Below are 27,629 nucleotides of genomic sequence, written 5' to 3' on the forward strand. Positions count from 1 at the left end.
TTTTACTTTAGACTATCTAACAAGTCTCGGATCCTAGTAAAATCTTCAGACTTAAACCAATTTTGGCGCTTCTAAATTTTAAAATTAACCCAAAGACCTATATCTATCAAAAACGATTAGATTTGAATAGATGGATAAGTACTTCAGAGCAAATCCCTTGACATTTCATTTACATTTCACAGCTTTATGGTCCACCAGGTCCGCCAGGACCAATGGGACCTCCTGGACATACCGGTGCCCAGGGAGAACGAGGCTTGGACGGGCGCAAAGGGGATCCGGTAAGTTTGAAGCTGTGCTATAAGGTTTTCCCAACGATAGAATGAAATTCTCTTTGGCTTTGCAGGGCGAGAAGGGTCATAAGGGTGATCAGGGTCCCATGGGCTTGCCTGTAAGTAGTAATTGGCTCGAATAAATATTGAATCCACTTACTAAATTGTTGCCTACTTACAGGGTCCCATGGGTATGCGTGGCGAGTCGGGTCCCTCCGGTCCAGCTGGAAAAGCTGGCTTACCGGTAAGTAACTGAGAGACTCTTTCGAAAATATCGTTTACTCACAAAAACTAATCTGATTGGCTATTGATTAACGCGAAAATTCGTTTGTTTTGTTAATTTTCTAACAACTGTTTTATGTCGATGTCACTAAAAATGTCTAACCACATATATGTCTTCTCCCCTCTCTTTTTCTTCTTCTTTGAACAGGTGTGGGGCTACTAATACTAGTTAAAAGAAAAATGCAGTCTAATAAGAAATAACGAACAAAAAGAACACTACACTCAAGGTGCAAAGTCACATGAAATGCGAAATACACAAACAACACACGACATTCTCACACACACACAAACACACACACACACTCACACAGATCATACACATCAGAACATGAAGACAAGTGCAAAAAAGAAAACCAATCGCTGAAATCTAACGAAACATATACAAAGGCTACAAACAAAAATATGCAATAAATGTTCAAAGCTGGTGCTTAGTCGAAAGCATCGTTGTCAGAACGCGCTCAGTTATCGTCTATATATAGTTATATATATATCGTAAATAGAACCTATACATATATAAAGATGTCTATATATATGTGTGTGTATATACCAATATGAACAAATCTGTGTAAATACAAAGTGTTGCCCGAATATAAGCAGCATGACAGCTTTTAAGAAAACTATTGAATGCATACTCGTATGTCCCCATATAGTATCGACACTCCCCCCCTCCCTTCCAATACACACTCTAACACACACAGAAAAGTATAACTCATATCATGCCAAGGAACGAAAATTGCCGAAATCGAAAGAGTATCTATTTATACAAGCAAATAAACAAACATAATTATATCTACAATAACAAATAAGCCAGTAATCGTACCAGAGAACGAGCGAAACAATCTATTTACATCTATCAATTGATGCAACTAACTAACTTGTACACACACACACACACACTCATACACAGGCATACAAACAAACACACACATACACCCACTAGCACTAGCGCTAAGCACACACAACTAACAGCAAGATGAGACACACGAATCAAGCAACCACCCAACAGAACACAACAGACAGAAAGACTGACAGACTGGCAGACTGACAGACAAACAAACAAACACACACACAACTAACTCACACACACAAACAAACACACACATGCAATGCAAATATTTTAATTGCATTTCATTTGTCGCTGCCACGTGCAAATTTGCATTTGAGCAGCAGCAGCAACAACAACAGCAACAGCAACAGCGATACGACAACTTCCACTTGCATAAATCATACGCCCCGTTGTACGTGAAAATCGCACACAAATTCCGTCACCAATATGCTGTCTGTCTAAGCGAATTCTAGCTTTTGGCAACAATTGTGGCAAAGCGCTGGCAACTAAGTGGTCAGCAATGATGTGAACAATCAAGTGATGCCATCATGAGATGGCATTTGAAATCGAAACCGATAGATGTTGCAGCAAGATATTAACACCTAAAATCCAAGCTAATAACGAAATTATGTCTGAAGCAGAAATGAAATGACGGAAATGGTTAAAACACTGCTTTATTTATTGCTTGAGAAACACCGGATTATCAATGACACAAAAACCATTAAAGAACTTTTGAATTCTTTTAATTCTAATTCTAATTAGGCGATCTGTCCATGGACTTATTCTCCTTTTTACATTCACCTTAAGCTGTCAAGCTTTAAAGTTTTAATTTCTGTAAGGGTAGTAAAGCCAAGCATATATTTTTGTGAATCATTTCAAAGGATCAATCCAGTTATCTGGATTTTGTTATATTTTAACAGAAACTCATCACACAATATTCTGTTATTTAATTATTTTATTTTATTATTGTATTTCACCGATACATATCCAAGACTGCTAAAAACAAAGCGCCAGTAAAGAAAATTCGAGCCAGGAACCGTTGCCACTACACACATGAGTATATTTTACGCATAAAGGCTCCCCACGTTGCCACAAAAGAACAGTTTATTCCTTATATTTAAAAGCTTTACCTTGCCTTTGAAAATAAATCCTAATGCCAAGCCTTAAAGCTGTCACGATTGTCACGCCAAATAACATTTCAATTCATTGTTTGTGGTCTTAATGGTTTGAATATTCAATAAACAGTTTTTTAAATTGAATTAGGAAACAAAGCCAAAGAGTGGCACCTAAAAGTTTGATTTTCTTTACTACTTGGCTGGAGGAACATTCCGAATATGTTTCAGAGAGCAGTGAAAACACATTTCTCTTCGCAAGCAGTTATATAATTGGAAATAAAATTGCGGCTCTTCTTAGTTCGTGCTATCGTTTGTTGAATTTTATTTCAATTGTATCGTCCTTGCGGTCAGGCAGGCAATTGCATTTTCTAAATTGCAGTTCACATAAATAATTAATTGGTGTCAAGAACTGCACTTAACGATTTAAATTGCAGTTCAACATTTTGCATTCAGCACTCAATTTCGTAATTCGAGATCACATCTTGTCAAGCTATAATTAGTCACGTGCTCTGGGAAATTAACTCGGCAAGTTCATGTAATTGCTATCTTGTTTATTATCTATCTGTAATCTGCTGCTTTTGTTGCTGAAGTATTGCAGTTGTTGTGGTTGTTGCTCTTGAAGTTGCTGTTAATGCTGAGTCAATGCATTGTCTTAGGTGCCGTCCATGGGCTTTGTTCTATAGTTGATTCAATTATAAATACAAAGCATAATTGCCAAGCCTTCAGTGCATAACAAAACAAAACAAAACAAAATGAAACTAAACGCAGCACAGAGCATGCTGGTACATATTATTTTGAAAGGGATACAAGTATTTACACATATACATACATACAAGTTTATTGCTTAAGGCAGACTCAGTCCGCTGACAAATTGAAATTGAAATTGCAATTGCAATTGTCTGCTTTGAGGGCGTAACGCAAAATTAATTAAAATAAGTAAAAAATTAAACTGTAAAATAAATTCTCTCTCTCACCTCTTCTCAGTGTTTATGCGTATATGGTACATATGGTATTAATGTCTATGGCAAATATATACAAATACATATATACTATGCACACGTGCGTGTGTAAATGAAAAAAAAAAAAGAATAACAAGAAAATCTCCAAATATGAAATACGATATAACAACAACTACAACAACAACAAAGAGCTATCTTCCAATTGTGCATATTTTCCAATGTTAAAACTTCAATTTACACAAAGCTAAGCAACTCGAATTAGTTAGGCTAAAGTTGAAATATGAAATGAAAACAAATGACAAACCACTACAAATATGAAGAGCGACAAAGCTGCAGATATCGGGCAAACCGATAAGCGAATACCCTTGCCAAGTACAGCTCTTAAGAGAGGAATTTCAACGCTAAGTCATCCTACTTTTCATTTAATCCAATCACCTCAGCTGTGCATCGATATCATCATACATTATTCACACTTTAATTCTAATACATAACATCTTTATGACTAACTTTAAAGCTGCTCTGTAATTGTAATTGTCGAGGGTATACAGTTTTTACGCTCAAATATCAGCATCAGCCATAAATCAATACCCCTTACTATGTATCCTATTGGTTTCATTGAGCATCTCAAAAACAAAACAACACAAAACAAGAAATCGAAACTCTATGTATAACCAAATGAACGAATAACAAACAAAGCTGGCATACAAAATGCAAGAAGAGATAAAACTGTATTGGACGAAAATGTGTTTTCAACTTTAATGTTGGAAGAAAAAGAAACGAATAAATAACAAAAGCGCAAATTAAAAATGCGAATAAATTAAAGTTTTACATACGAATACTATACAAGTATGTATGATGTCGTTTTTTGTTCGCACGACTGCGCAACTGCGTTTTCTGATCAGCAAACAAAACGAATAAAATGCAAAATGCAATTACAGTTTATGGAAATGCAAATAGGAATTTAAAAGCTTAAGAGATTTACGCACCTGTCTGGCCAAAGGTAGTCGGTGGCCGATGGGGGTCACGAAGCTGCAAAGAAAAGTCAATTTGTTTTCAATTAAGAGTAGTTGAGTGCGTGTGGCCAGTGTGTTGCAAAAACGATTTGCATGTCAATTCGAATACAGACGAGCCTCGGGCCTCGGGCCTCGAGCACCGAGCACCGAGCCCCACCAAAATGTGTACATAGAGCATAAGGCCAAGAATAACGAAATCAAGAGATGCAGAAGCATTTGAAACTACTCGTGCATGAATGTGTTAATTTACAAGAGATTTTTACGCTTAACTCCTTATCTCTCTCGAAACTCTTCACTACCTACCTAAATACCTACCCACTAAAAACTAAAAACTAAAAACTTACAACTACAAACTACCAACTAATACTATTCGAACACACATTTAACTTTTGTCTTGCTTATCGAACACTCATAGGATAGGATAATGAATAGTGCAGCTCCTTAAATGCAAATGCAACTGTATGTTTGTTTGTAAGCGTCTGACACTAATTGTGTAAGTGTAAATTTGTTAATTACTAAAATAAACGTTTCGAATGCACAAAACCAAGAAGAAGAAGAAGAAAAAACACTATGCTAATTTATAAATATATAAATACATCTCCATATATATACATATATATATATATATATATATACACATATAAACATGCACATATATGGTACATATGTTTTATGTCTAAATATCAATGTGTACGCGCGCGTGTGTGTGTGTGTGCGTAATGCAATTAAACTGAAAGCAAACAAAGTTTTTCCAGTGCGGCGCGCATTGAAAATTCATGATTTATACCGTTATTCGCAATAAAAAGAGTCAAAGCATGTGCAAATATGAATTAAAAGCAAACCAAAAACACACACGCACGCAATCAAATCAAATAAAAGAAGGAGAGAACGAACGAAAGAACGTGCGAACGAACGAAGAATGAAGAATGAGGAATAATAATGTAAAGTGGCAAATGGAATTAACATAATTTTCATATTAATTATGCATTTTCAATAAAGTGATGGTTTTTTTACTAACAACCTGTACATATGTATGTATGTTTGTCGCTTTTGGGGTAATTTCTGCAGGCGCCTACAGGCTAGGCAACACTTTTCGCAAATGCCCGCCCAGTGTTGCTGAGCTGCATTCGCCTTTGCCTCCGCTTATCACTTATCGTGCTTTACGTTCTCATTCGCTGCAGGGTCCGCCCGGCTTGGATGGCATGAAGGTACCTACATATTTAGCTAACTACTCCCGCTAATCAAACCATATTTCAAACGCAATTAATCAATCAACGTATTTGTCATGCAGGGCGCTCAGGGCGAGACGGGTCTGAAGGGCGAACGCGGCGATCCGGGCTTGCCGGTAAGTAACAGCCCCACCACACACACTACCTATGTATGTATGTACTTGTATGTATGTAGCAGACAGACACACCCACACTTGTTTTAGTAGTCACTAATTTGAATAATTTGTGTCTTCCTCTTCTTTTTTATTTTTATTTTCGTATGCATGCCACTCCTACCTTTTCGGCGCTCCACATTCAACACTCTACCCCTCCACAATTCACCTACACACTCACACACACACACAAACACTCACAACACATGCACATTTAAAATCGAAAAAGGGCACTGATGGCATCCCCGGGCAGGAGGGGCCGCGTGGCGAACAAGGATCACGAGGCGATGCTGGGCCGCCCGGGAAGCGTGGACGCAAAGGAGATCGCGGCGACAAGGGCGAACAGGGCGTGCCCGGACTGGATGCGCCCTGCCCCCTGGGTGCTGACGGGCTGCCGCTGCCGGGCTGCGGTTGGCGTCCGCCAAAGGTTAGCAAGCATTTCAATGCTCCCCACCCCCTCTCTATTCTCTATTCTCTAATTTCTAATTGGCTGAAGTGAAAGTACAAATCTAAAAATTTGCATGCTCCACCTTTAATGTTGTTGTTGTTGTTCTCGTTGACTAACTCTAACTTTTGCTTTCGCACACACGCACACACACACACACACACACACATATTAATAAACACACTTTAACAAACACACCTATGCGCGAGCCCAGGAGCCTGTCATCTCAACGCCCGTGCACAAGGACTATTTGCCAGATGTAACTCAGCCGGAAAGCAATGCCAGCGATTACGAGCAGGAGGAGGAGGACGAGGAGGAGCAGGCGGAGGATAATGAAAACGAATATGATGAATATCAGGATAATTTGCATAACAATGACTAAAAAAAAAGAAGTGGCAGCAGGAAGAGAGGAGCAGGCATACCCGAATGCAAAGGCAAACAAACAAACAAACACACTCACACACACACACAAAATAAACAAACAAACAAGCAAGCAAGCAACGCACCCACGCACCCGCACAAGCAAACGAAATGACACACACACACACACACACACACAGACGCACACGCACGGGCGCCTAGTTAAGCATTTCTGATTTCCGCTGCTTGGCTCGGCTCCGTTTCGCTCTGTTGACATTCGCAATTAGCGCTAACAAATGCCAAGTGGCTGCTGCTGCTTCTAACGGTTTACTAAAGTACATGCTATTAACATACGCACACACACACACACATAGTAGTTACACTCACACACACACAGACCTTGGCTTTGGCTTGGTGTTGGCAAGTAGCTTTTTGTTTTTTTGTTTTTTTCCTTCCCTGACATCATTCGGCGCTTCGGCCAACACATCCGTTTAAATTTCGTTTCGCTTTCCCCAGGAGCACTGGCAGACGTGGCTCAAGGACGAGTTGAACGCGCTGCAGCACCCGAAATCAAAAAACTAATTGCCTCAGCTGCAGCAAACGCGTTCGCCCAGCGACCCCCGCCCCGCCCGTGTCTTGGCAATATTCACACGCATCTAAGCGTTTTGCTCTTAATTTTAGTTACTTGTTATTGTTAAATGTAGAAAGCGAACAAAACATAAATACTACGACTACTCGTATACTGTATAATCGACCTGTAACCCATACATAACTGGTAGCCCGTAATTTGTAAAACGCTCGACCCTCTGTGCCAAAATCAGCAAAAGCAAACTAAACTCTACTATACTTTCTACTCTACATGTAATCTACCGTGTAATTGTAATGTTGTATCTATAATCGTGTTTTGCCACAACTTCTATACTACGTACTACATTCTAGGCATTAAGCTCTGAGCAGCACGCACGAGCACGCACTCAGCTATTTTTTACAAAACTATTTAAAACAAACTAAAAATAAACGTAAAGACTCAACAGAAACAAGCTTGGCAGTCTTTTAAACCAAAAATTTGGGAAGTTTGGAAAGTTGCTTGCAATTCTTGAATTGTCGGTTCAAACATATAGATGGAGATCGTCCTTCGCTGCAGAACGAATCTCGTGAAGGGCGTCCAGAAACAATCGCTGCTGTAAAAATGTTGGGAATTTACGTTCGTGAATGTGAATTTTGAGATTCAACCTAACCTAACCTATTGGACTACGACTCACAAAAAAAAAAAGGCGTGTCAATTAGAGTTCAAAAATGTGGACGCAACACTATCCCAGTGGTTCCAAAAATATTAATGACTTCGTAGCAAGTGAATAATCTTGAAGCTATGCAAATAATATGAGCCCGAATCAGTTCTGAATGGTGCAATACGATTCACTTTCTATTAGTTTTCGGAGACATCTACTCAAGTTCCAAAAACATTGAATTAATGAGTCATCTCCCTCAAAGTTCGCTTCTAATCAAGTCATTTATTTTTCCATTGGGAACTAGTTTTTTAAATAAATGTTGGCAGCACTGCAATTGAAAATTTCAAAGCAGCTCTGGCGAAGAAAATGTCAGTAAATGTCATTTAGCGAGCAATTGCTTTGTTTTACTTGTGAACTCGGTGTCTGATTGGATACAAATCGAAAGGTAATTACAAAAGCCTCCTCTTTATGTGGAACTCTAATGGAAATGTTGTAAACAAATATATTTCAGAATTCATTCTTTATTGGTTTTTGTTTTTTTTGTCGTAAACTGCCATAATGGCTTCCTCAAATGAGCCTGGAGATAGAGAAATAAACCAAGCTGCGAAGACAGCGAGAACGATTCCTGCTTCGCCATTCGAGCCATACGTCAGGCCGGTGAACGGTGTTGTCCAGCCCCATGTGAAGCCCCACCCAAGACATGCCGGTCGTCAAACCAGCATGTTAGAAAAGCTCAAGCTGGTCCTAAAGATGCTGTTGCGTAGCGACTATTCCGCGTACTTCCGACACCCGGTAGATGCCATTGCTCAGAACCTTCCAGACTACCACTCGAGAATATTTTATCCCATGGACCTGTCCACAATCGAAGCGAGACTCAACAATAACTACTACCGGGTGGTCAGCGAAGCGCTACAGGACTTTGAGCTAATATTCTTCAACTGTCTGCTGTACTATCCGGCGAGGACTCCAGAGCGCATTGCTAGAACAGCATTGCGGAGCTTATTATACGCCAAGCTAGAGGCCATTGATGTAGAACTGATGGACGCAGCACAGACTGGTGGGCCTAGCTCCCGGAAACGTAGCACGGAACTGACACGCCAGGGGCCGCCAATCGAGGTGTCCAACTGCCAGAAACAAGATCTAATCGGCCAACAGCGTAGTCTCGAACACATCGATTATCTGGTAGAGCGCTATTTCTGTCAGCACTTCATAGGGGTTATGTGTAAGAAAAAGTTTGAAGAATTCAACAGACCGTTTAAGAACGCCGGCGAATGGAAACTATGCTTAAAGGACAACTTCGAGAATATGGAAAAACTCGATTGGCCAATTTTAGAGAAGAAACTCAGGGCCAACCAGCTCTCAGGCATAGACGACTTTTCCAAGACGGTGCGCAAAATGTTTCAAAACGTGCGCGACCATTTCCCCAACAGTCCCACTGCGAAGGAGTGCGTTGAAACGATGGAGAGAATTTTTGACACCCTGTTGCCGAAATACAAATTCCTGATTGGCAAATCGAGAAAAAGGTCCCGAATCCTATATGTACAAACATTAAAGAACTTGTCCAAGGGCGAAGAGTTGCCGAGCGAGTTGCTTAAGCAATTGATGACCGCCCCCGAACAGGATGTGTCCAATGCTGCTCCCGTCATTCCAAGCACCCTGGACGATGAGATCAATATCAACGAAATAAATAAGACCGTGGATACCATAACCATCAAGATGGTAACTAGACTTATAGAGGCTACTAATAGCCGCCGTACCTAATGGAAAGCCGAGCCAAAACCGACTTTTCTGGCTCGAAATAAACACACAATAAACTGCCTGCAACCGATATTCAGGAGCAAGCAAGTCATTTGAGTAGCATTTCTGATTATTCATAAAAGGACAGATAATTAAAAAACGTGCTTACATAGAGGAGCTCTCACTCCTTCAATAGCTTCAAATGCTTCACATATTTGTGTACGGTTTCCTTAATGTACGGCTTCACGGCAATACAAGTGGGAATGTTCTCCGGCTGTTCGATCCACAGCTTGTGTTTTATTTCGTTCTCCTTCAGCTTTTCGCTTAGTTTAATCAGCGCCGCCTCGTCTTTGGCCTGCAACGGAATGACTTTGGTTACATTATTCTCATAATGGTTATAGCCCCTGCACCCACTCACCTCCAGCACCACCTTATGCATGTTGTCCAAGTCCTTCAGATACGCCACCGTGTCGGCGTCTTCGGCGTGCACGCTCATTACCGCCGCTGTGGCATGGCAGCACTGAGCGATGACTGCTCCGAGTGGCCAGTTGAGTGTCGCACGCAAATCGCTGCGCACAACGATGTACTGCACTATGTTCGCCATCGCCGGGATTATTCAGTTTCAGTCTATAGTTTCAGGTTGAAAGCCAAGACAGCAGCCGGCATCATCAGCTGCTTCTGATGCCGCCTTTTCGCGATTTGGTGATGCCATACCAACCAAAAATGCTTGCTCGCCATGGTGGTTGAATCGACTGCAGGCACCTGAAAGCTCAGTTGTACGAAACTTCATGCCACAATGCAAACATTTTCTTAGCGCCGCTTTATTTAAAATAAACAACAATCTAAATTGAAAAGCCAATATCTGGCATTTAGTGCAGTGCCCATTTCATGGAATTATTACTACTCGAGGATGTGTCCGCTCCCGAATTAAAACAAATTTATAGAATTTGACTTGCCCTGAGTGGATTTCTCAAATTTGTTCAAATATATTTCACAAACTAGCTATAAAAATTTCATTAATTCTGCCAAATCGATTGCTAAAAGGCTTTTACAAAAGTCAAACAAAATAAGTTTTAAATAAAAAAAATTTACATTTTTTGCAAACCCAAGCAAACACTCTTGGAGATTCCTCTATAATTTTAATATCAAAATTAAACACTTTTTTGCTCAAAGCTTTCATTGAGATTTAGAAGCACAAATATTAAGAGATCAAAAACATGTTTTTAATATAATGCATACATTTTATTGGGAAGAAGTTTCATTCTGTAAAGCTCCAGCTATATATCTCAGAATTCCATTGCTTCTTCTTCTTCAAACACTGCCCCAAATCCTAAACTGAAATTGTAATAAAGTCAAAACCAAGGTCCGAAAGAGTTTTATTGTGAATTTTAAACCAATATCATCGACATCAGGAAGAAACAGTAAAGCTCTTCTCCTTCTAGAAATTGCAATCAATCAATCCATAATTGTACACTGGAAAAAAAATGTCTATACTAAAACATGCGTAATTTTAAAAACATGTTCTACAATTGGGAAGTTGTTTATTTTAATTTTATTATTATTTTAAAGGTTTAACTGAAAATTTGTCGAAAACTGGCAAGACACGTGCATTTTTATTGAAATTTGAGCCAAATCTAGTATTGGAAATTGAGTTTCATTTTTTTAGATGCCCAGAAACTATTTAGAAGAGATTTCTTAATACATATGCTAGCATTTCTGCGATTCTCATGTTAAACTATATCTTAACAATCTTACCAACCTTTTTAAAAGAAAGAGTTTTTCTGCATTTCATAAAAATTTTGTCAGTGTTTTCCACCAAGTCTAACCTACAAGTATATGACAATACTAAGACAGATTTTAAACAGTCTATCCAAAGGACGCTTTGGTTCACAAATTTGAGATACTTCCGCCACCTGCTTGGAACTGAAAATGTGTGCAGACCGCAATTATGAGAACATAATGCCCCTCACTTACCATACATTAATATCTTAAGCAGTGTTGGAAAGCGCATGTCGTTGCATAAATTACGCACCCGCCAGCGAGGCTTCAAGGTTTCGCTGCTAGCCAAGGGGAAAATTATAATTTTCATAAATTGCTAGCCCGAAGGGATACATTAACGTATACGTTATGCGCAACCAGCCCGTCTCTTGGCCCACAGCCATCCCCTTCTACAATAGATAAATACATGCAATGCAGGCAAGGCATTGGTTTAATGGTTGTTGTAGTTGTAGTAGTAATAGTAGTAGATATTTTGCATTTATTGTTGAAATTGGTTGGAACACTTTATAGTTTATATTCATAATAGTACACAATATAGCTACGATACGATAAACGACATCTACACACACATAAACAACTCGACGGTTTAACTGGTTTAGTTACTTTGGGGGTCAACAATACTCACTAAGGTACTTGAATCCGTTTTGATAATTGAATCTTTAACTATAGTATTACTCGCGATCAAAAATATAGACAAATAGACACACTAAGTTGGAATAGTTGTTGTTTGGGAAGGAGCTGAGAGGAAAACATTAATTAGCTAACAACGACGGAGCTTCATATATTTGGATTTTTTGCTTTTCTTTTCTTTGTTTTGTTTTGTTTTGTTTGGTTTTGTTTGGTTTTGTTTTTGGTTTGTCTTCTTTGGCTAACTGGATGGGCGAATTAAGAGAATTGAATTGAATCGTCTTTAAGTTAATTGCTAATTTAAATTTGAAATTTCACTTGTTGCCATAGACCGCGTCAAGGGGAGGGGCGCCTCAGCCCAGTTAGAAGGTGGTCTTGCCAAAGATGAAGTTGCCGGGCGCGTTGACATCCTCGGCGGAGAAGTACTCCTTCCACAAGGCGGCGAACTGGTCGCGCGTCACATCCGTCTGGCCCTGGGCCATCTTGCTGAAGGCCTGCTCGCACTCCGACTTCTCCACGCCGTAGCTGGAGCAGACGAGCGTGAACTCCGTGACGTCGATGCCGCCATCGTGCGAGGCATCCTCCAGATCGAACATGAAGTTCATGTACGCGTTCTGCCAGTCCATGACCGAGCTCGGATCCTTCGCGTACGCGTCCCACATGTTGCACCACTCATCGACGCTGACCTGCAAAGACAATGTGGTTGAGCCAGTTTCTTGAGTGGGTGGGGTGGGGTAGGGTGGGGGTGGGGGTGCGGGAAGTGGGTGACGACAGGACGTTAAAAGCAACCGATTTATGGCCGCATCGCGCCTCGCCCCGCGACAAAGCACATTAAAGGCCTGACCCCCGCCCCGGGCCAGCATTGGCACATAAAACATCCCATTGGCTATTAAACTCGTTAAACTTGTCGGCCGGCTCGGCTCGGCTCGGCAGTGCGGTCCTCCACCAGCCCATAATTTATGCGCCACTAACAAGCCTAGCATACTTTTTGACCACAGCAGCGTTATTAGCGTTTTTAGGCAAACGGCAGGCCAACAGCAATTACCGCAGACGGCGTCGCAGCCCACTAAACGCCTTGACCGCCTTGGTGGCCCCCACCCCACCTTGAGGTCTCTTCCAAACAGCCGTTACGCTTTGGCACGTTTTAATATGGCCATAAATAAAAAACAATAGACAATGGGCGGCCCATCAATTGCAGAGCCAATTGGCCAAATGCGAGACCGCAAAGCACAGCACAGCCGACTGCATATTTTTTATGTTTATTGCTTGTAAGTGGCGCTGGTGGCCCAATTGAAATGCCAAAAGGCTGCCCATCCTTGACCGCTCCTGTTGTAGTTATAATTTCTGTTGTTGTTGCTGTTGTTACTGTTGCGTTTGTTGCGAAAAGTGTGCCCCGCGGCATGCGTACGTCGCGTTAGCCACAGCGGCAACTAAGCTCGTAAATTTAAAAGGCACTCGGCTTATTTGCAGAGACTTCGTCAACTTTTTGGCCAACAGCCAACAACCAACAGCCAAGAGGGCCAGCAACCCAACTTGTAGGTCCCAGAAGCAGCACTTCATCAGCCAAGTCGCGCGCCAATGCTTAGAAGCTCACAAACACATAAGCTAGAGATGGAAGTGCTAATGAAATGACCAGAAAGCAAACAATCGGCTTGGTGCAATGGAACGAAACAACGCAAGTAGCTGCAGAGGTGTGCAGCGTTCCACTCCACTCAGAAACGAAATGGCAATGGTGGACTGAGGAAGCCCCTCGACCATGCCACATCGAATTAGAATCTCACAAACACACATGGACACGCAATCATTTAAAATAGAGATGGAAGTACGGAATAGTGATGACGAAATGAGAATGATTATGGAAGTTTCACTACGAATTGGTTTTTGTGCGAAAACAATATTGTTGACTAAATCATGGTCTAGTTTTGTTCAGAGAAGATAAAAAAAATATAAACGAAGTAAAGTCTCAACTTCACTAGAGAAAATTAAATGGAAATGAAACAACTGTACTAGTTTTAAGAGTGTACAGTGTTCCATTCTACTGAGAAACGAAATGGCAATGGTGGACTGGAGAAGCCCATCGACAGTGCTACATCGAATTAGTATCTCAAAAAACACACATGGACACGAAATCATTTAAAGTAGAGATGGAAAGTAATGAAGAAATTACGAAAGTTAAGGAAGTAGTAGTTGAAGTAGTTGAAATGGAATACGAAAACAATATTGTATACTAACTCATGGTCTAGATTTGTACAGAGAAGATAAAACTCACCCATAGTGTTTAGAAAATGTAAACGAAGTTATATAAAGTAGAGAAAAAAGCTTAAAGAAAGTAATCAATCTCACTGCCATTTGTTTTATGGAAATGTAACAACTGTGGTAGTTTTAAGGGTGTACAGTGTTCCATTCGAATGAGAAACAAAGTGGTAATGGTGGACTGAAGCAGCCCATCGACAATGCTCTAGAAAATTATATAAGACATGAATAAACAATATCCTATAACTGTATTGCTAAACAGGACTTCTGAAGATACGTATTGAATTATCAACCAGCTTGGAAACAATTCTTTCCAATTCATTCCTTTGATTATAAATGTTGCAAGTAAAAAGTCAACTCTTCATTTCCATTTGTGATTATGGCGATTAATTTAGAGTAGAAAATGAAAACAAAATGTATCAAAGGAGATTCATTTCATGGGTGTAGAATTGAAACACAATGCAAGTATCGCAGAGGTTTCAAGTATGTTGCGATTTTGCTGATAATACCAATACATAGAAAGGCAAGCAACATTAAAATGTAATCAAATACAAGATATGGACGAATTTAAAAGATGACTCACTTTTTAGATTCGGTTAAAAAGAATTTATAAACCAAATGCTGACCCGGACATCGGGGTCACTAAATTCTTGAATTGGTATTAAAACTGAAGAAATAGTTATTGGCTTTAGTTGAGTCTTGCATAGTGGAGTGAAATTCAGTTTCAAATCAAGGGAAGGCAATTGAGTAGAGTTGGAATGGATTTGGGGAAAATCCGACGTGATTACAAGTATGGCTTGTCACGATGCCAGCTCGAATGCACGCGCACGCTCGTTTCAATTGAATTAAGCTGCGGTCGTTGTCCTCCCCTAGCGGTCGCGCCCCCCAGGCCTATCCAAGTGCAGCTTCCCGTTGCCGTTGCCGTTTACCAGTCGCCGGCATAGCGCTGACATTTCAATTTCTCGTTACATTGTATCGCAATCGAGTCTTTGTTGCCGCCTTGGCTGTGGCTGTTGTCGACTGTATTGTGGAAACTGTGCTGCATGCGAATGCCTAGTCGAGATTATAATTTAATTTGTGCCGTCTGATTATACAAAAGCCATAGCTATAGTCATAGTTGTTGGCGTCGTCCCACAATTTCAATCAGCTCCGCAGCACCTTGCGCTAAATCGCCGAAACTTGTGCAAACTATCATTCGAAAGACTCGTTTGCGGCCAAAGTTTGAACGCTTACTGCAACGACCTGTCGTTGTCGTTTGCCATTGGCTTTAGCTTTTCCTTTGCCATCAGTCTGCTTTAGTTGGCCAAGCACGAAATCTGCATACTCCAAATACTTACGAGTGTTTTCTAAATTCACAATTCAATTTCCGCCATGGTCGTCGCTTGTGCGGACTGAGGAATTTGTTTATTGTGCGCCCGCCGCATGCCAAACTAATGGAAGGAAATTTACGAAAATTTATGAAAATTCGCCTGCCGCTGACAATGCGAAGCGCCGAGCGCACTCAACTGGCAATACACTGAGGAAATGTGCGGCTTAGAAACGAGATTGTACAAGCATTCGCAGAAAAGCTATAACAAACTATTTGCATTCAAATGCAATGGGAGCTGAAAAACATTGGAAGCTCGAGAGGAAAAAGTGTCACAATAATTTAAAATAAGCCGCTGAAGGAACCGTGGGACTAATACGCTTCTCTTACAACTTCGACTTCAAAATGGCGTCATCTTTATTGCTAAGCACTGGCATATCCTCCAAGAATTTCCGGCAGTGTTCGCACAATGCGACCGACTTTCTCTGATATATGTATGAACTCGCATTCATATGACTCTGCCCCTACTTGCGTTTTTGTGTCAGACTGCGCACTCGTTGTCAATTGCTATGGCTGTTGCAGTTGCAGACACAATAGCCCCGAGTGCAGTCCATAGATTTCAGCACTTTTGGCAGTGACAATGAAGCCACTCAACAAAAAATGAAGCCTGCCCCCCAAACACTTGACATGCAGTTGCCAGTCGCCAGTTGGCAGTTTTTGGTTTTCTGTTCTCTGTTTTGTCCTTTTGCCTCGGGCTTGCCAAATGTGCAACTCAATAAATAGAGAGAGAGAGAGAGAGAGAGAAAAGCCACAAATTAGATCTCACCTGGCCGTCGTTATCCTTGTCAGCTTTCGATTTGAGGCCATTCCAAATCTCCATCATCACATCGTACGTCTCCTTGTTCTTCGGCGTATCCTTTGCCCAGCCACGCAGTTTGCAAACACGCTGCAAGAACAGCAAAAACAATCACAATAAAATCTCGTGTGTGCTCGCCATGTGATGCATGATGTATGTATAATACACTACTATATGGTTATATATACATATATGTGTATGTGTGTGTGTGTGTGTGTTTGTGTTCGTATGTAAATTGAGTTATCAGTTGCGTGCTGGAAAGTCAATAGAAAAAAATGCCAGGAAATCAACAGTCAGCAAAAAAGGCTGCTACAGCAGAAAAAAGCAAAATAAAATGCAAATGCATATAAACTGAAATGGTGGGGAAAAAAACAGAGTAACTCGTCTATATAGTATATGAACTATCCAAAAATATGGTTCAGAGGGATATGTGCAGTTTTCACATTTTTCTAAAAATAAAGAGTATGTTCCAGCATCGAAGCAATGAGGACTTTCTTTGAAGTATTGGCAGATTGCAAAGCTTTAATCACCTTCTTACTTCCTGATAATAATCAATATATATCGCATGAAAACTTCACTTTAGAATGGCTTGGTTGTTTCCATAAAGAATAGCTCAAAGGCTAACTAGTTGTAGTTAGTGGCTTTTCTCTTTTTCAAGTGTTGCAACAAACCATGCTATGGAAATTGGAATTCGAGTGGTTTAAGTACTATTTTAGAGTTTATTTCTCTGCCCATGCCAGACTTCAGAACATATTCAAATTTGTTGCTGCATTTGTCTTCAAGTTTATGCAAAAACAATAATTTCTTATGCTCATAAACTGCATGCGAGGCCTAAGGAATTCTGGCAATACATTTTGGTGCGAGCACAAAATCTTGTTTGGCATTGAAGGGTACAAATATTATTAGAGCTATAAATGCTTGCAACAAAATACTTTGCAACATTCCAACTAGTTTATTTAAATTTTGCATATTTATTGCGGCAATTTTCACAATTCACACAATTTTTCGGCATATTTTCCATAGTTTTCCACTTGCCCCCAACTCTTCCTGCACCCGCACTCGCACCCGCACCCGCACTTACCTCAATGGCCAGCTCGAAGTCCTTCACGTCAATTTCGCCGCTTTGGTTCACATCTGTTGGTTGGTTGTTTGTGTGTTTTGTTATTCCGTTTTTGAACGCCAGCGCATTGTTTGCATTGTTGTTATTATTTTAGCCAATTCGTTGCGGGTGTCGGCATCGGCAACGGCGTTGACGTCGACGTTGGCGTTGGCGTTGACGTTGACGGCGGCAGCGAGCAGTCAGCGTAAATTGCAAAGCAAATTTTTCGTGTATTGCGGCAGTTGGTTAGCATATTATTGTTGTTTTCGTTGTTGTGGTTGTTGTTGGAAAGTGCGCAGCGAGGACAATGAAAAATAGCAACATAAATGCAAGTTAAACGGATTTCATGGTGCGCGCCCCATTCGCACAGCTGTGCTGCACTTCCTCTGTCGCCCCAATACTCCCCTGCCTCTTTGCATCACTCGATAATCCCTGCTGTTGCTGTACGAACATTTTCAAATGCCTGCCAAAAGCTACGACCTGCTCCCCCCTGCCCCCTTCAATAGACTGACCCAAAATTTGGCTTTTCGCCACGTGCTGACAGGACATTGTTGCAGTCCTTGTTGTTGCTGCTGCTGCTGCTGTGTTGGACGTGTTAGACGTATCGTTTGCAACGGTGTGCAAATGGCCACTTCATTGTTCAATGCCAACCAAAGGGCTTTCAATGTCAAGGGCCCCAACACCATTAGAAATGCTCGTAGTCGTCCGTTGTAGCGACTCTCCACTGCGGGCGTTGCAAACTTTAAGGCTGCCACTAATTAGTTGCCTGTATGCATGCATTGTGTGTAATTGAAAAGCACTTAGTCCACTCAGAGGATGGACTTTGTGTTGTCCTTCCATCAGCTCGCGTAGTGGGAGGTAAACAAAAAGTGTAGCATGCTTTTGAGCGCACATTACATTTGCATTTGCAAAGCAAATATGATTTAAGACAAACACTACGTCTGTTCCAATAACAAGTGCGTTGAATATGCAAGCAGCTCGACTTGAGACACTGCGATAACGAATATGTACACTCTATGAGACAACATTTTCTCATCACGTATACGCCGTGTGGTGTTTTTTGCACCATTTCTTTCTTAGGCAACCTAAAGCTATCGATCAGTCTGAATCCATTCTAGTACAGGTTCCCTCGTAACGCAACTTCAAGCAACTCGAATATTACTGGAAAGAACTACAAGTCTTTCAACTCTGCTTCTTCTCATCTGAAGTTTCAACAGTCTCTCTAGTGAGCCCGCACTGTGTCCTTTTCCCTTCAAAGTTAACAATCACTTAAACTTGTAGTCTACTTTAATTGATTGCCACAAGTTATTGTTCCTGCCTTACAAAATTGTAAGCTACTCCGCTGAATTATTTATTTCTTCAAATAGTGCATGTATTTCTTTATAAGCATGTACTTTGTCTCTCGAATTGTGCATAAAAGTATTCTCCAAATAGTAATAGTCCCCAATTTATAGCATATTCTATTAAGCTTTAGTATTGCTCGCAATTGAAGGCAACACAAGTGGTAACCAAAATGCAAATCTAGCAGTTCCCATTCATCACCAATGGAGACACTCACATATGCCCCCGTATCCCCCAATCTTGTGTTTTTAAAGGGCCTCCCCTGCTTCACCATACTCACCAAAGAATACATTGAACAGGAACAGAAGCTTCTTTTTGCGAAAATCGGAGATCGACATATTGTTGTTTTTTTAGTTTTCTGTTTTTATTGCACTCTTGTTTTTATTTCGTTTGCTGGTAGCTGTTGCTATCCTCGTTGCTATCCAGTTGTTGTTGCTGTTTGCGGTCGTGTAAAGCTGCACAAACGGAAATTGAAAACTGCACTGGAATGGCAAGAGCAAGAGCAAAAGAAATGCACATCACAATAAAATTGGCAAATGAGGCAATACACGTTGAAATTTAAAACTGGCACACTTATATCCTCAAACGTATATCCGTCGGGGCAGGCTGCCACAGTGCTGGGTTAGTGTAATCAAGCGATTGCAGCTGAAGGAAAGATGCGGGCTGGGAGAGGATTGCGTCGACAGTTATGGCTGCATCTAAATCTCTGTCTGTGCTCATTTAAGTGCTCGTTAAAAAAGGCGGCTTGGCGAACGGAAGGGAAGAGATTTGCATGCAAAACTGAGGGCATGGTGGCTTGGGAGGCTGGGGCTGACTGGCTTAGTTATGCCTGCTAATTCAGCCAAGGGAAATAAAATAAAACTGTCTAAAGATGGCAAGAGATACGCGTAATGCAATGCAAACTTATGCTAAGCTCATGCAGGCACACACTATATGTACGTATGTGTGAGCTAATGTGTGTGTGTGTGTGTGCATTGCGTGGCACGGCTCATTTAACCTTCAATCAGTGGGAGAGAAAGTTGAGCGGGTAGGCATGGCTGTGCGCCGCTAAATTAAAGAGGGAAGCACATAAAGCCATTGAATGCACGATTCAGGTTGACAGCCAGCGGCAACAGCCTCCGTTTAGGGCCTGGCTGGTCATTGCCAGCTTCAAAGGGCCTTCGTGTTTGTTAAGCTGCCATTAAGCAAGCTGCGTCGTCAAGAACTGTTTACTTTCGTTTACTTTGGCGGCGATGACGCGCCTCGCCTGCCATTATTAACCGGAACCCAAGCGGTACAAACTCACACACACACACTCACAGACACACACACACACACACAGAGAGTTGCATGTTAAAACCTGCTGTTTTATTTATCTCATCGCATAGTGTGACGAGCCGAGCATAATTTCCCAACAAGGAAATTGCAGCAAGGATGTCAAGTGGAACGTGAAATGCAAGCAACATGATGACGCGACGCTGTTGGCTTGTTGTGCGAGGAGCAAAGGAGGACACGAGCGGGAGCAGGAGCAGGAGCAGGAGCAGAGTCGCTCGAACTGAACACTAAACTGCAACGACTGTAAAATGGAAACATTACGGTTAAGGCGAGCGACAAGAAATTTTTGTTCATTCTAAAACAACAGCGCACAGACATAAAAAATGAGGAGAGACAAGGAGACTAAACAATACGAGAACTATACACTTTGCCTTGGAAATTGAATTAAAATACTGCTGCTTGAGCACAAATAAGAGATAAATTGGATGTGCACGTCAATTGCATTGACAGAAGTGGGCTCAAGCATTTTAATCATTTGAATTAAATGAGAGGGGCTGATGTAATTTTGTTTGTGATGCAGTTTGTGAGCCACAATGGACGCTCAATTCAAAAAGAAGGCTAAGCACCAACAAACAGAATATTTTCAGAATTTCCGCTTAAGTAAGCGCACATAAAAGGAATTGGTATTTAATGTATTTGATATTCTGTCATGGTTTGGACACGATTTCCTAATTAGTAGGGACATGGCTGCTGTTGTCTTTTTCCAATGTATATGTTGGAAAGACTGTATGTCCCAAATAAATTGTTGAGGAAGGGGGAAAGGTCGCTAAAGGAAAATAAAACGTGTTCGAAAATCGTTCTGTTGGTATTCGACAGATCGATTCAGACCTTGGCGACTCATTTGAATCGGCCGAGTATATTTTTTTAAAGTTGTGAACTTAAAACACGTCGCAGCCTGGATCGTGCCGAAAACCTTGACCCAATATTCATGGCAGTGACAAAACGAATTCAATCTGCCAACAAGGCATGAGCCAACAATACAATTTCCGGTATATTACACCTGAAGCTAAAATCAAATAAACCTAGCTTATGCAAAATTGAAACCCAAAAAGGTTGTATGAAAAGGCAATATGTTCTTTAAACTTCAATAATTTAAATGTCTGTTAAGAGATAAATCTCATTAAATGACTGTTGTTGCTGTTGAAATCTAATTTAGTCTTTTTTTAAATCTAAAGAATTCCATTTTCTATGTCTGTATATTGTGGCAATTGAGATTCTTGTCATCTCTTTAAAATCGAATGATTCCTTATTTAGAGAATCCAAGTGTAGAGTCCGTACAAAAGTAACAAAAGCTGGGAACAGTATTTCGCAATTTGCTCATCAGCCGCAGTAACAGTCCTTCAGGATTTTAGAAGCGCTATAAATGGAGTATCATTTGGGAAACTTGAATTGATGTTACAACTTAAGACTAAATTGAAACTTTTTGTGCTTTTTCTTGAAAACAAGACTATCAGCACTCTGCAGTTTTATTAACAAATGTTCACTCATAGGTGTGCCATTCCCCAAACTCAAATACCCTTTTTCCGCTCAAAAGCCTTGCATTTTCATGCTTTTGCATTTACTTTAATAAACTAACGGACACTTTAACCAACATTTAACCACATTTAAATGTCAAAATACTCTTAAGCCCACCTTTTTGTTTTGTAATGAAGGACACAAGAGAGGCAGGAATTTAAAAAACAAAGCCTAATGCAACATTTTGCAATGCAAAACAATTTACATACAACTTTGGGTTTGCCAAAAGATGGGTGAATAAATTAAAATTCAGGCAGACAAGCTATTGGAATTTTCCGAGCTTAAATTACTTTCGACCGATTATATGCTATTATAATTGATTATTTGTGCATTTAATGCTTTGAAGCTTATCATTTTCCGTCTCCATTCTTAATGTTCGTCGTTCAAGGACTACAGTAAAATAACATCGAACATAATTGCACAAATATTTGTCGCGTACAATTACAATTTGCATATAATTGCCATTTACATGCGTGTAGATGCCTTTTTAATTGTGTATTTTCAGCATTGAAGGCTGGCGCGTGATGCCCAAATGGAAACCAAAGTTAAAGCACGCGTCAATTCCGACATATAGTATATACTATATAGTATTCAAATTGCGCATACGACACCCTGTCCAGACACATTCAAACGCAATTTACTGTCACAGTTCATTAATTGCCCACCTGCGTGTGAATTATTTGTGGGCGGTGGGCATGGTTTGGAAAATACAAATTGAATTTCAGACGCAGCGAAAGCGAATCTGTTTTTCATTAACCATGTCAGCCAGGGTTGCCATCGCACGCGTTCTATAAGCCACACAAACAGCTGCAGTTTAAGCCTCGCATGTCGCCATTCGCCATTTGCCATGCGTTGAATGGATGCTTAAAGCCTTTTAATAGGCAACACGATGCAACATTAATAATTGAATATTCGCGTAAATTGAATTCTTACTCTGTGACAAATAAACATACGAACACACACACACACACTCTCACAAATATACACTCATACCCAGAGGGAGATAGAGAGAGAGAACATCACGCATACGACCCGCTTAGCGCGGCCGAAAATGCGCCGTAATTTTCCCATAGGCCTTGCCTTTTGTTGCTGCTTTATGATGTTATTGTTGTTGTTGCTGTTGCTGTGTGATTGCTTTGTGTTGCTGTTGTTGTTGTTGTTGCTGTCGCGTACATAAATTTCCAAGCATTTCGCTTTCATATCGCCCTTTGCGACGCTCGTCTATAATCGACATAAATTATTTTTAAGTTTCATTTTAATTACCAATACTCCAGCGCATTAAAAACACACGCTGCATGCCACAAAATGACGCACGCACACATGCATTGGGCGCAACATGGGGAATTGACACTCAATTTCTAATAAAGCAAACACTGCTATGCCTTCAATGTTTATAGACTATTCGCCATCAAAATTAATCATCTGCGTAATATATTAACCGCGAGGACATCAAATTTTAATTGCATTTCTCATGCGACGCGGGTGGCCCAGGAAGTGCCACAAAATCATAGCGAAAGAGGGTGGCTAGAGTGGCACCGAACTTTTATATTCCAATATAACTCAAAATTGATGACCCCACAAATTTATAGATGCTGGGTGAGACTTGAAGCCGTATATGAATTTCTGCGATGCATCGTAATTGAATCAGAGTTTTATAACTCTTGTAAAATGTAGAATTCTACGGTGCTTACATAGAGGCAACAACAATGCTCGGCTGTAGAAAGACGCGCAGCTGCTCTGTCTCTAATCATTCACAGAGACCTTGAGAGGCCTATTCTCTGCGCTGTTGTTACGCAGTTTGCAGTGACGTCCATCGACCACGGAAATCGTTTGGCCATCAATCAGCTGCACAACAGCCTGCAGACCGGAAGACCGAATAGCTGGCACCCTCTGGCCCTGCACTAAGCGCCTATCTGTCAATATCTGTCAATTTTTCAAATGCTTCACGCATTGCATTAGCAAGGATATACAAATGATTGTCAATAATTGTACATAACAGAACAGTTCTTAAGTAAGACACACGTTTGAAAAAGTCTTTTTCTCGGGAGGGGAACTATCCCAAAAGTGATTGCAATATAATTGAAGAGCGTTTTGAATCCATTCTCGAAAAGTCTAGTTTAGAAATAATCAGGAATTAGTTATCCTCATTTCTCGAAGGATTTGGACAGAACGTCCGCTTATATTTCACATTCATTGCAAGAAGAGACTACTTCTAATAATTGTGACTCTCAATTGATTTAATTTTCATAATTTTTAATTTTAAAATATAACTCAAAACTAATAAAGTATTGTGATTATTTACCTTCCCTAAAAATTTGTATTTTGAAAAAAAAAAATAGAAGAAATGGGCAAAAATCTAAGAGCAGAGCAGCATTAAAACTCTTAACAACTCAAGTTCAAGCTAATGCTAAGCATTTGATTTGCAATTCCTGCACTTAAATTGGCAATCGTAAATCACAAATTATTGCACACACTAATTGCTAAAATAATGAATTTCCTCCCCACACAGTCCACATAAATAGTTTCTTCGCCTTCTCATGCAGAGTCAGTTGATAGTTGTGAGAGTTATTGAGAAATGCAATTCTGTTCCATAACTACAAACTGTATCTGTAACAGACTTAGGTCTGCGTCTAATTAGGGCGGGTTTTAAAATAAGCACATCATCAGTCTAGGGCTGCAATTATTTCGCAGAGCAGCTAACTGTTTGATCTCCCTTGATTACGAGCGATCCCACGTACCACGCCAAGATGTAAGCACAGTCGGAAAAGTGTTGGCTGCCTTTACTCCAATGGCGCATTTGAGAACGGACCGACACTAATTACTTTTTCGCTTTTCGCTGCCGTAAATTTGTCGAGCCAATTTAAAATAATAGACAATGCAAGTATAGAGCATTGTCCAGTTTTTATCTTCTGAGCGCCACCACGAGGCGGAGACAATAAGCAAGCCGAGGGAGACGGGGGACGGTCCCCGTTGTTGCATGCGCTTGTGCGTTGGTCACAACTCGCAGTAATTTTGTGTAATTTGCATTAATTTACATTTAATTTGTGGCTCTGCAACTGCAACTGCAACAGCAACTGTGGACGCAGGCACAACAACAACAATAACAACAGCGAGAAGACACTGGCCAGGAACGCAGCCTAAGGCGCGACGGCTGTGCAAACAACAGAAGCTGACAGGACGAGGATCCTTGAGCGCGCTACTCTTTTCATGTCCCTTGCAAGCGGTTTTCTTTTTTTTATTTTCATTTTCGTTACGCGTATTTTCAGTTATTCAGTTTTTCTTATTTGTTGTTGTTGTTTTTTTTTTTGTTCTGTTCAAAAATTGAAAAGTTTATGGAAAACTTTGCAGTACTTGCCACATTTTCCGTGAATTCATTACAAAGGCGCAAATGCACAACAGCTGAGTTTTCTTGTACTTGTTACATTTTCGCTCGATGACGGACGATGAGGCCTGCAGGTGAGCCGCCCCTTCGCTGTCCACTCACCGCTCCCCGCTCCCCATTCCCCGTTCATTGCTCAGCAGTTACCACTCAGGAAGGCATACAAAGAACTGTGCCTTGCCGCCGCTCTTGCCACTTGTGCTCTTTACTTCTTGCTTGTTCTTTTGTCGGTTTTTGAAATGTTTTTCAAATTTGTATTTTTGTAACGGAAACTCTCAACACAAACACGCCTGCACTCACACAGACACACACAGACGCACACACAGACGCACACACAGACGCACACAGACACACCAACACACAGGCAACTGCTTCAATTTACCGTTGGCTGGTTGACTTTCCACTTAGACTGTGCTCGGTGTGCTCGGGAACGCGCTTCGCCGTTTTGTGATGCTCGCTCGTGCCGAGCCAGCGGCTTTTATAAGCACCAACCAAACGGCCAGGCAGCCAGCCAGCCAGCCAGCCATCGTCATCATCATCATCATCGTCATCGTCATAGCTGTTGTCGTCGTTGTCGTTACAGAACTTCGGAGGCAGCGGCGTTGGCGTCGTCGGCTCTGCCATCGCTTTTGGGCGCTCTTTGTCAACGCGAATTTTATCTTATCGCTGCGCCGCTGCCGCTGCCAACGTCGCTGCCACAGTCTCGCTGCAACTGCTGCCGTCGCTGCTGCTGCCTACTGCTGTGCACTTCGCGCGTGCTTCTCTTTGAATGTTTGTGTGTCTGTGTGTGTGTGTGTGTGTGTGTGTCTGTGTCTGTGTGCACAGCGTTGTATTTGTGCTCTGCTGGCCCGTTTGTTTTTCGGCCACCACGTGCACAACTCAGGCCAGCATGCGGCATTTTTGGTTTCAAGACTGAACACTTACAGAAAATGCAGGCTGAGGATCGAAAGCTAATACCAATTTCTATATTAGTTTCACTTCCATTGTTGTGTTGTGCATTTGGTTGGGATGGAACAAAAGCCTGAGTCTTCACTTAAAAGTACCTTTTTCCCATTTAGCTTCACCTGCTATCTGGTTGGAGTTGAACATTTTAAGCATTTATAACAAAGCTATACTTCTTCGTTTATTTTCTAATAACAGGGACTAAAAGTGATTATAATATGATATGTAGAAAAGTATATATTTGTTGAACATTTTAAGCATTTATAATAATGTTGTGCTCCTTGATTTATTTTCTAATAACAGCGACTAAAATTGATTATAATGTTATCGGAGTCAATAATGCAGCGAACTTTTATGAGTTGTGTATTTAACTATTCTTGGTAAGCAAATATGCAAATATTTAGGTTTGCTATGATGGGATTTTATTTTTAATTCAAGAACTTTTCCATACACGTTTAAGCACTTAAGCTTGTTAGCTTCTAGGAGACTCTGTCTTGCTGGATGTTGTAACATTACTAGCTTATTGAGAGCTTTATAGATTGAAATCTAAGAGTAGTAATAAACTATTTTTAACCTATTTTTTTTTTAATAAACTATAACCTGTGCAAACTTTCAAGGCCTTCAAGTCGATATTAATTTAATTCTTCATTTTGAGCGACTTCAGGGAATAACAAGGAAGTTTGTTTATTAAAGCTGCAATTTAATTGTACAACAATATCTTAAGAAAGTGGCATATTAATGGATCGTTTTATTTTCATAAACCAAAGAATATACACAAATTGTTGAATATCCGAATTTAAGCAAACTAAACTTCTCCAGAAGCAATCGGCCATTTTCTTAACTCATTCATCGTTACAACAATATTCGTGGCATACTTCACGGCTATTGCATATATAGTACATAGTAGAGCCTCTCCCAAAGAATGGCCGCCACTCCACTTTCTCGCAGTGCATGGCCAGCGACAAGACAACAAATCAAAATGTGCAAATGTTCTGGACAAATTTTTAGCGCAGCCTTGACACACACAGCCGCAGACAAGCACACATGGCCAAACACAGACACAGGCACACACATACAACAATACTTTAGTAAATTTACCACAGCTAGCAAAAGCAGAGGCAACAGCAGCAGGGGCGACGCGCCAGCAGCCCCATTTGGCAGCATAATTTTCGTGGCGCATTCAATCTTGTCGCCAACAAGCGGCCAAAAGACCGCCAACCAGCTGCAGCGGCAGCGGCAGCCAAGGCAAACGGAAAGCGAACAAAACATTTAAGCAATTTTATGCCTGTCTTTTATGCTTTTAATTATACAAGAAACACACATCGGCACGTCCATAAGTGCATACATTTGCCCAGTAATTGTCAACTTTTGGTGAAATGTCGCTGCCAATTTATCAAGTGGCCGGGACAGGAGCAAAAACAGGCGAAGAAACACGCTGCTTGCTGTCTTCTCAGCAGGCGGGCGGCAATTCAGTTGTCACGGCAATCGTTTCATTTCGTTTCGTTTCCAAAACGTTTCCAGTGCACCCAAGCTGCAGTGTCTGGCGCAACGACGCCTACTGCGCTGCCCGACCTGAGCAGCTGCTGCCTATTGCGGATGACC

At 40.9% G+C, this 27,629-nt stretch overlaps 4 protein-coding genes across 4 annotated transcripts in view; 2 read left to right on the forward strand and 2 right to left on the reverse strand.

The window, feature by feature from the left end:
* Positions 1-6,818, forward strand: part of LOC115621012 (collagen alpha chain CG42342) — an 83,238-nt gene extending 76,420 nt beyond the window's left edge. Inside the window, 7 exon segments of the mRNA XM_030514532.1 lie at positions 183-278; positions 344-388; positions 451-513; positions 5,646-5,672; positions 5,756-5,809; positions 6,075-6,272; positions 6,505-6,818. Coding sequence (XP_030370392.1) covers positions 183-278; positions 344-388; positions 451-513; positions 5,646-5,672; positions 5,756-5,809; positions 6,075-6,272; positions 6,505-6,672 — 651 coding nt within the window. The 3' untranslated portion in view covers positions 6,673-6,818.
* A 1,438-nt stretch (positions 6,819-8,256) lies between these two features.
* LOC115621330 (SWR1 complex bromodomain subunit bdf1-like) lies at positions 8,257-9,835 on the forward strand. Its single transcript, XM_030514951.1, has 2 exons — positions 8,257-8,324; positions 8,391-9,835. The coding sequence occupies exon 2, from the start codon at positions 8,438-8,440 to the stop codon at positions 9,638-9,640; it is 1,203 nt and encodes a 400-aa protein (XP_030370811.1). The 5' UTR covers positions 8,257-8,324; positions 8,391-8,437; the 3' UTR covers positions 9,641-9,835.
* LOC115621331 (putative peptidyl-tRNA hydrolase PTRHD1) lies at positions 9,726-10,283 on the reverse strand. The gene is made up of 2 exons (XM_030514952.1): positions 10,035-10,283; positions 9,726-9,971 (listed from the first exon to the last, which is right to left on the reverse strand). The coding sequence occupies exons 1-2, from the start codon at positions 10,218-10,220 to the stop codon at positions 9,798-9,800; spliced, it is 360 nt and encodes a 119-aa protein (XP_030370812.1). The 5' UTR covers positions 10,221-10,283; the 3' UTR covers positions 9,726-9,797.
* A 1,567-nt stretch (positions 10,284-11,850) lies between these two features.
* On the reverse strand, positions 11,851-25,530 carry LOC115620809 (calexcitin-2). The gene is made up of 5 exons (XM_030514233.1): positions 25,468-25,530; positions 19,158-19,359; positions 17,519-17,571; positions 16,408-16,527; positions 11,851-12,708 (listed from the first exon to the last, which is right to left on the reverse strand). Exons 2-5 carry the CDS (start codon positions 19,213-19,215, stop codon positions 12,385-12,387), a joined length of 555 nt encoding a protein of 184 aa, XP_030370093.1. The 5' UTR covers positions 19,216-19,359; positions 25,468-25,530; the 3' UTR covers positions 11,851-12,384.
* Positions 25,531-27,629: the final 2,099 nt, after the last annotated feature.

The sequence above is a fragment of the Scaptodrosophila lebanonensis genome, unplaced genomic scaffold, assembly GCF_003285725.1.
Source record: "Scaptodrosophila lebanonensis strain 11010-0011.00,11010-0021.00 unplaced genomic scaffold, SlebRS2 tig00000024-arrow-pilon, whole genome shotgun sequence".
Classification (NCBI taxonomy): domain Eukaryota; kingdom Metazoa; phylum Arthropoda; class Insecta; order Diptera; family Drosophilidae; genus Scaptodrosophila; species Scaptodrosophila lebanonensis.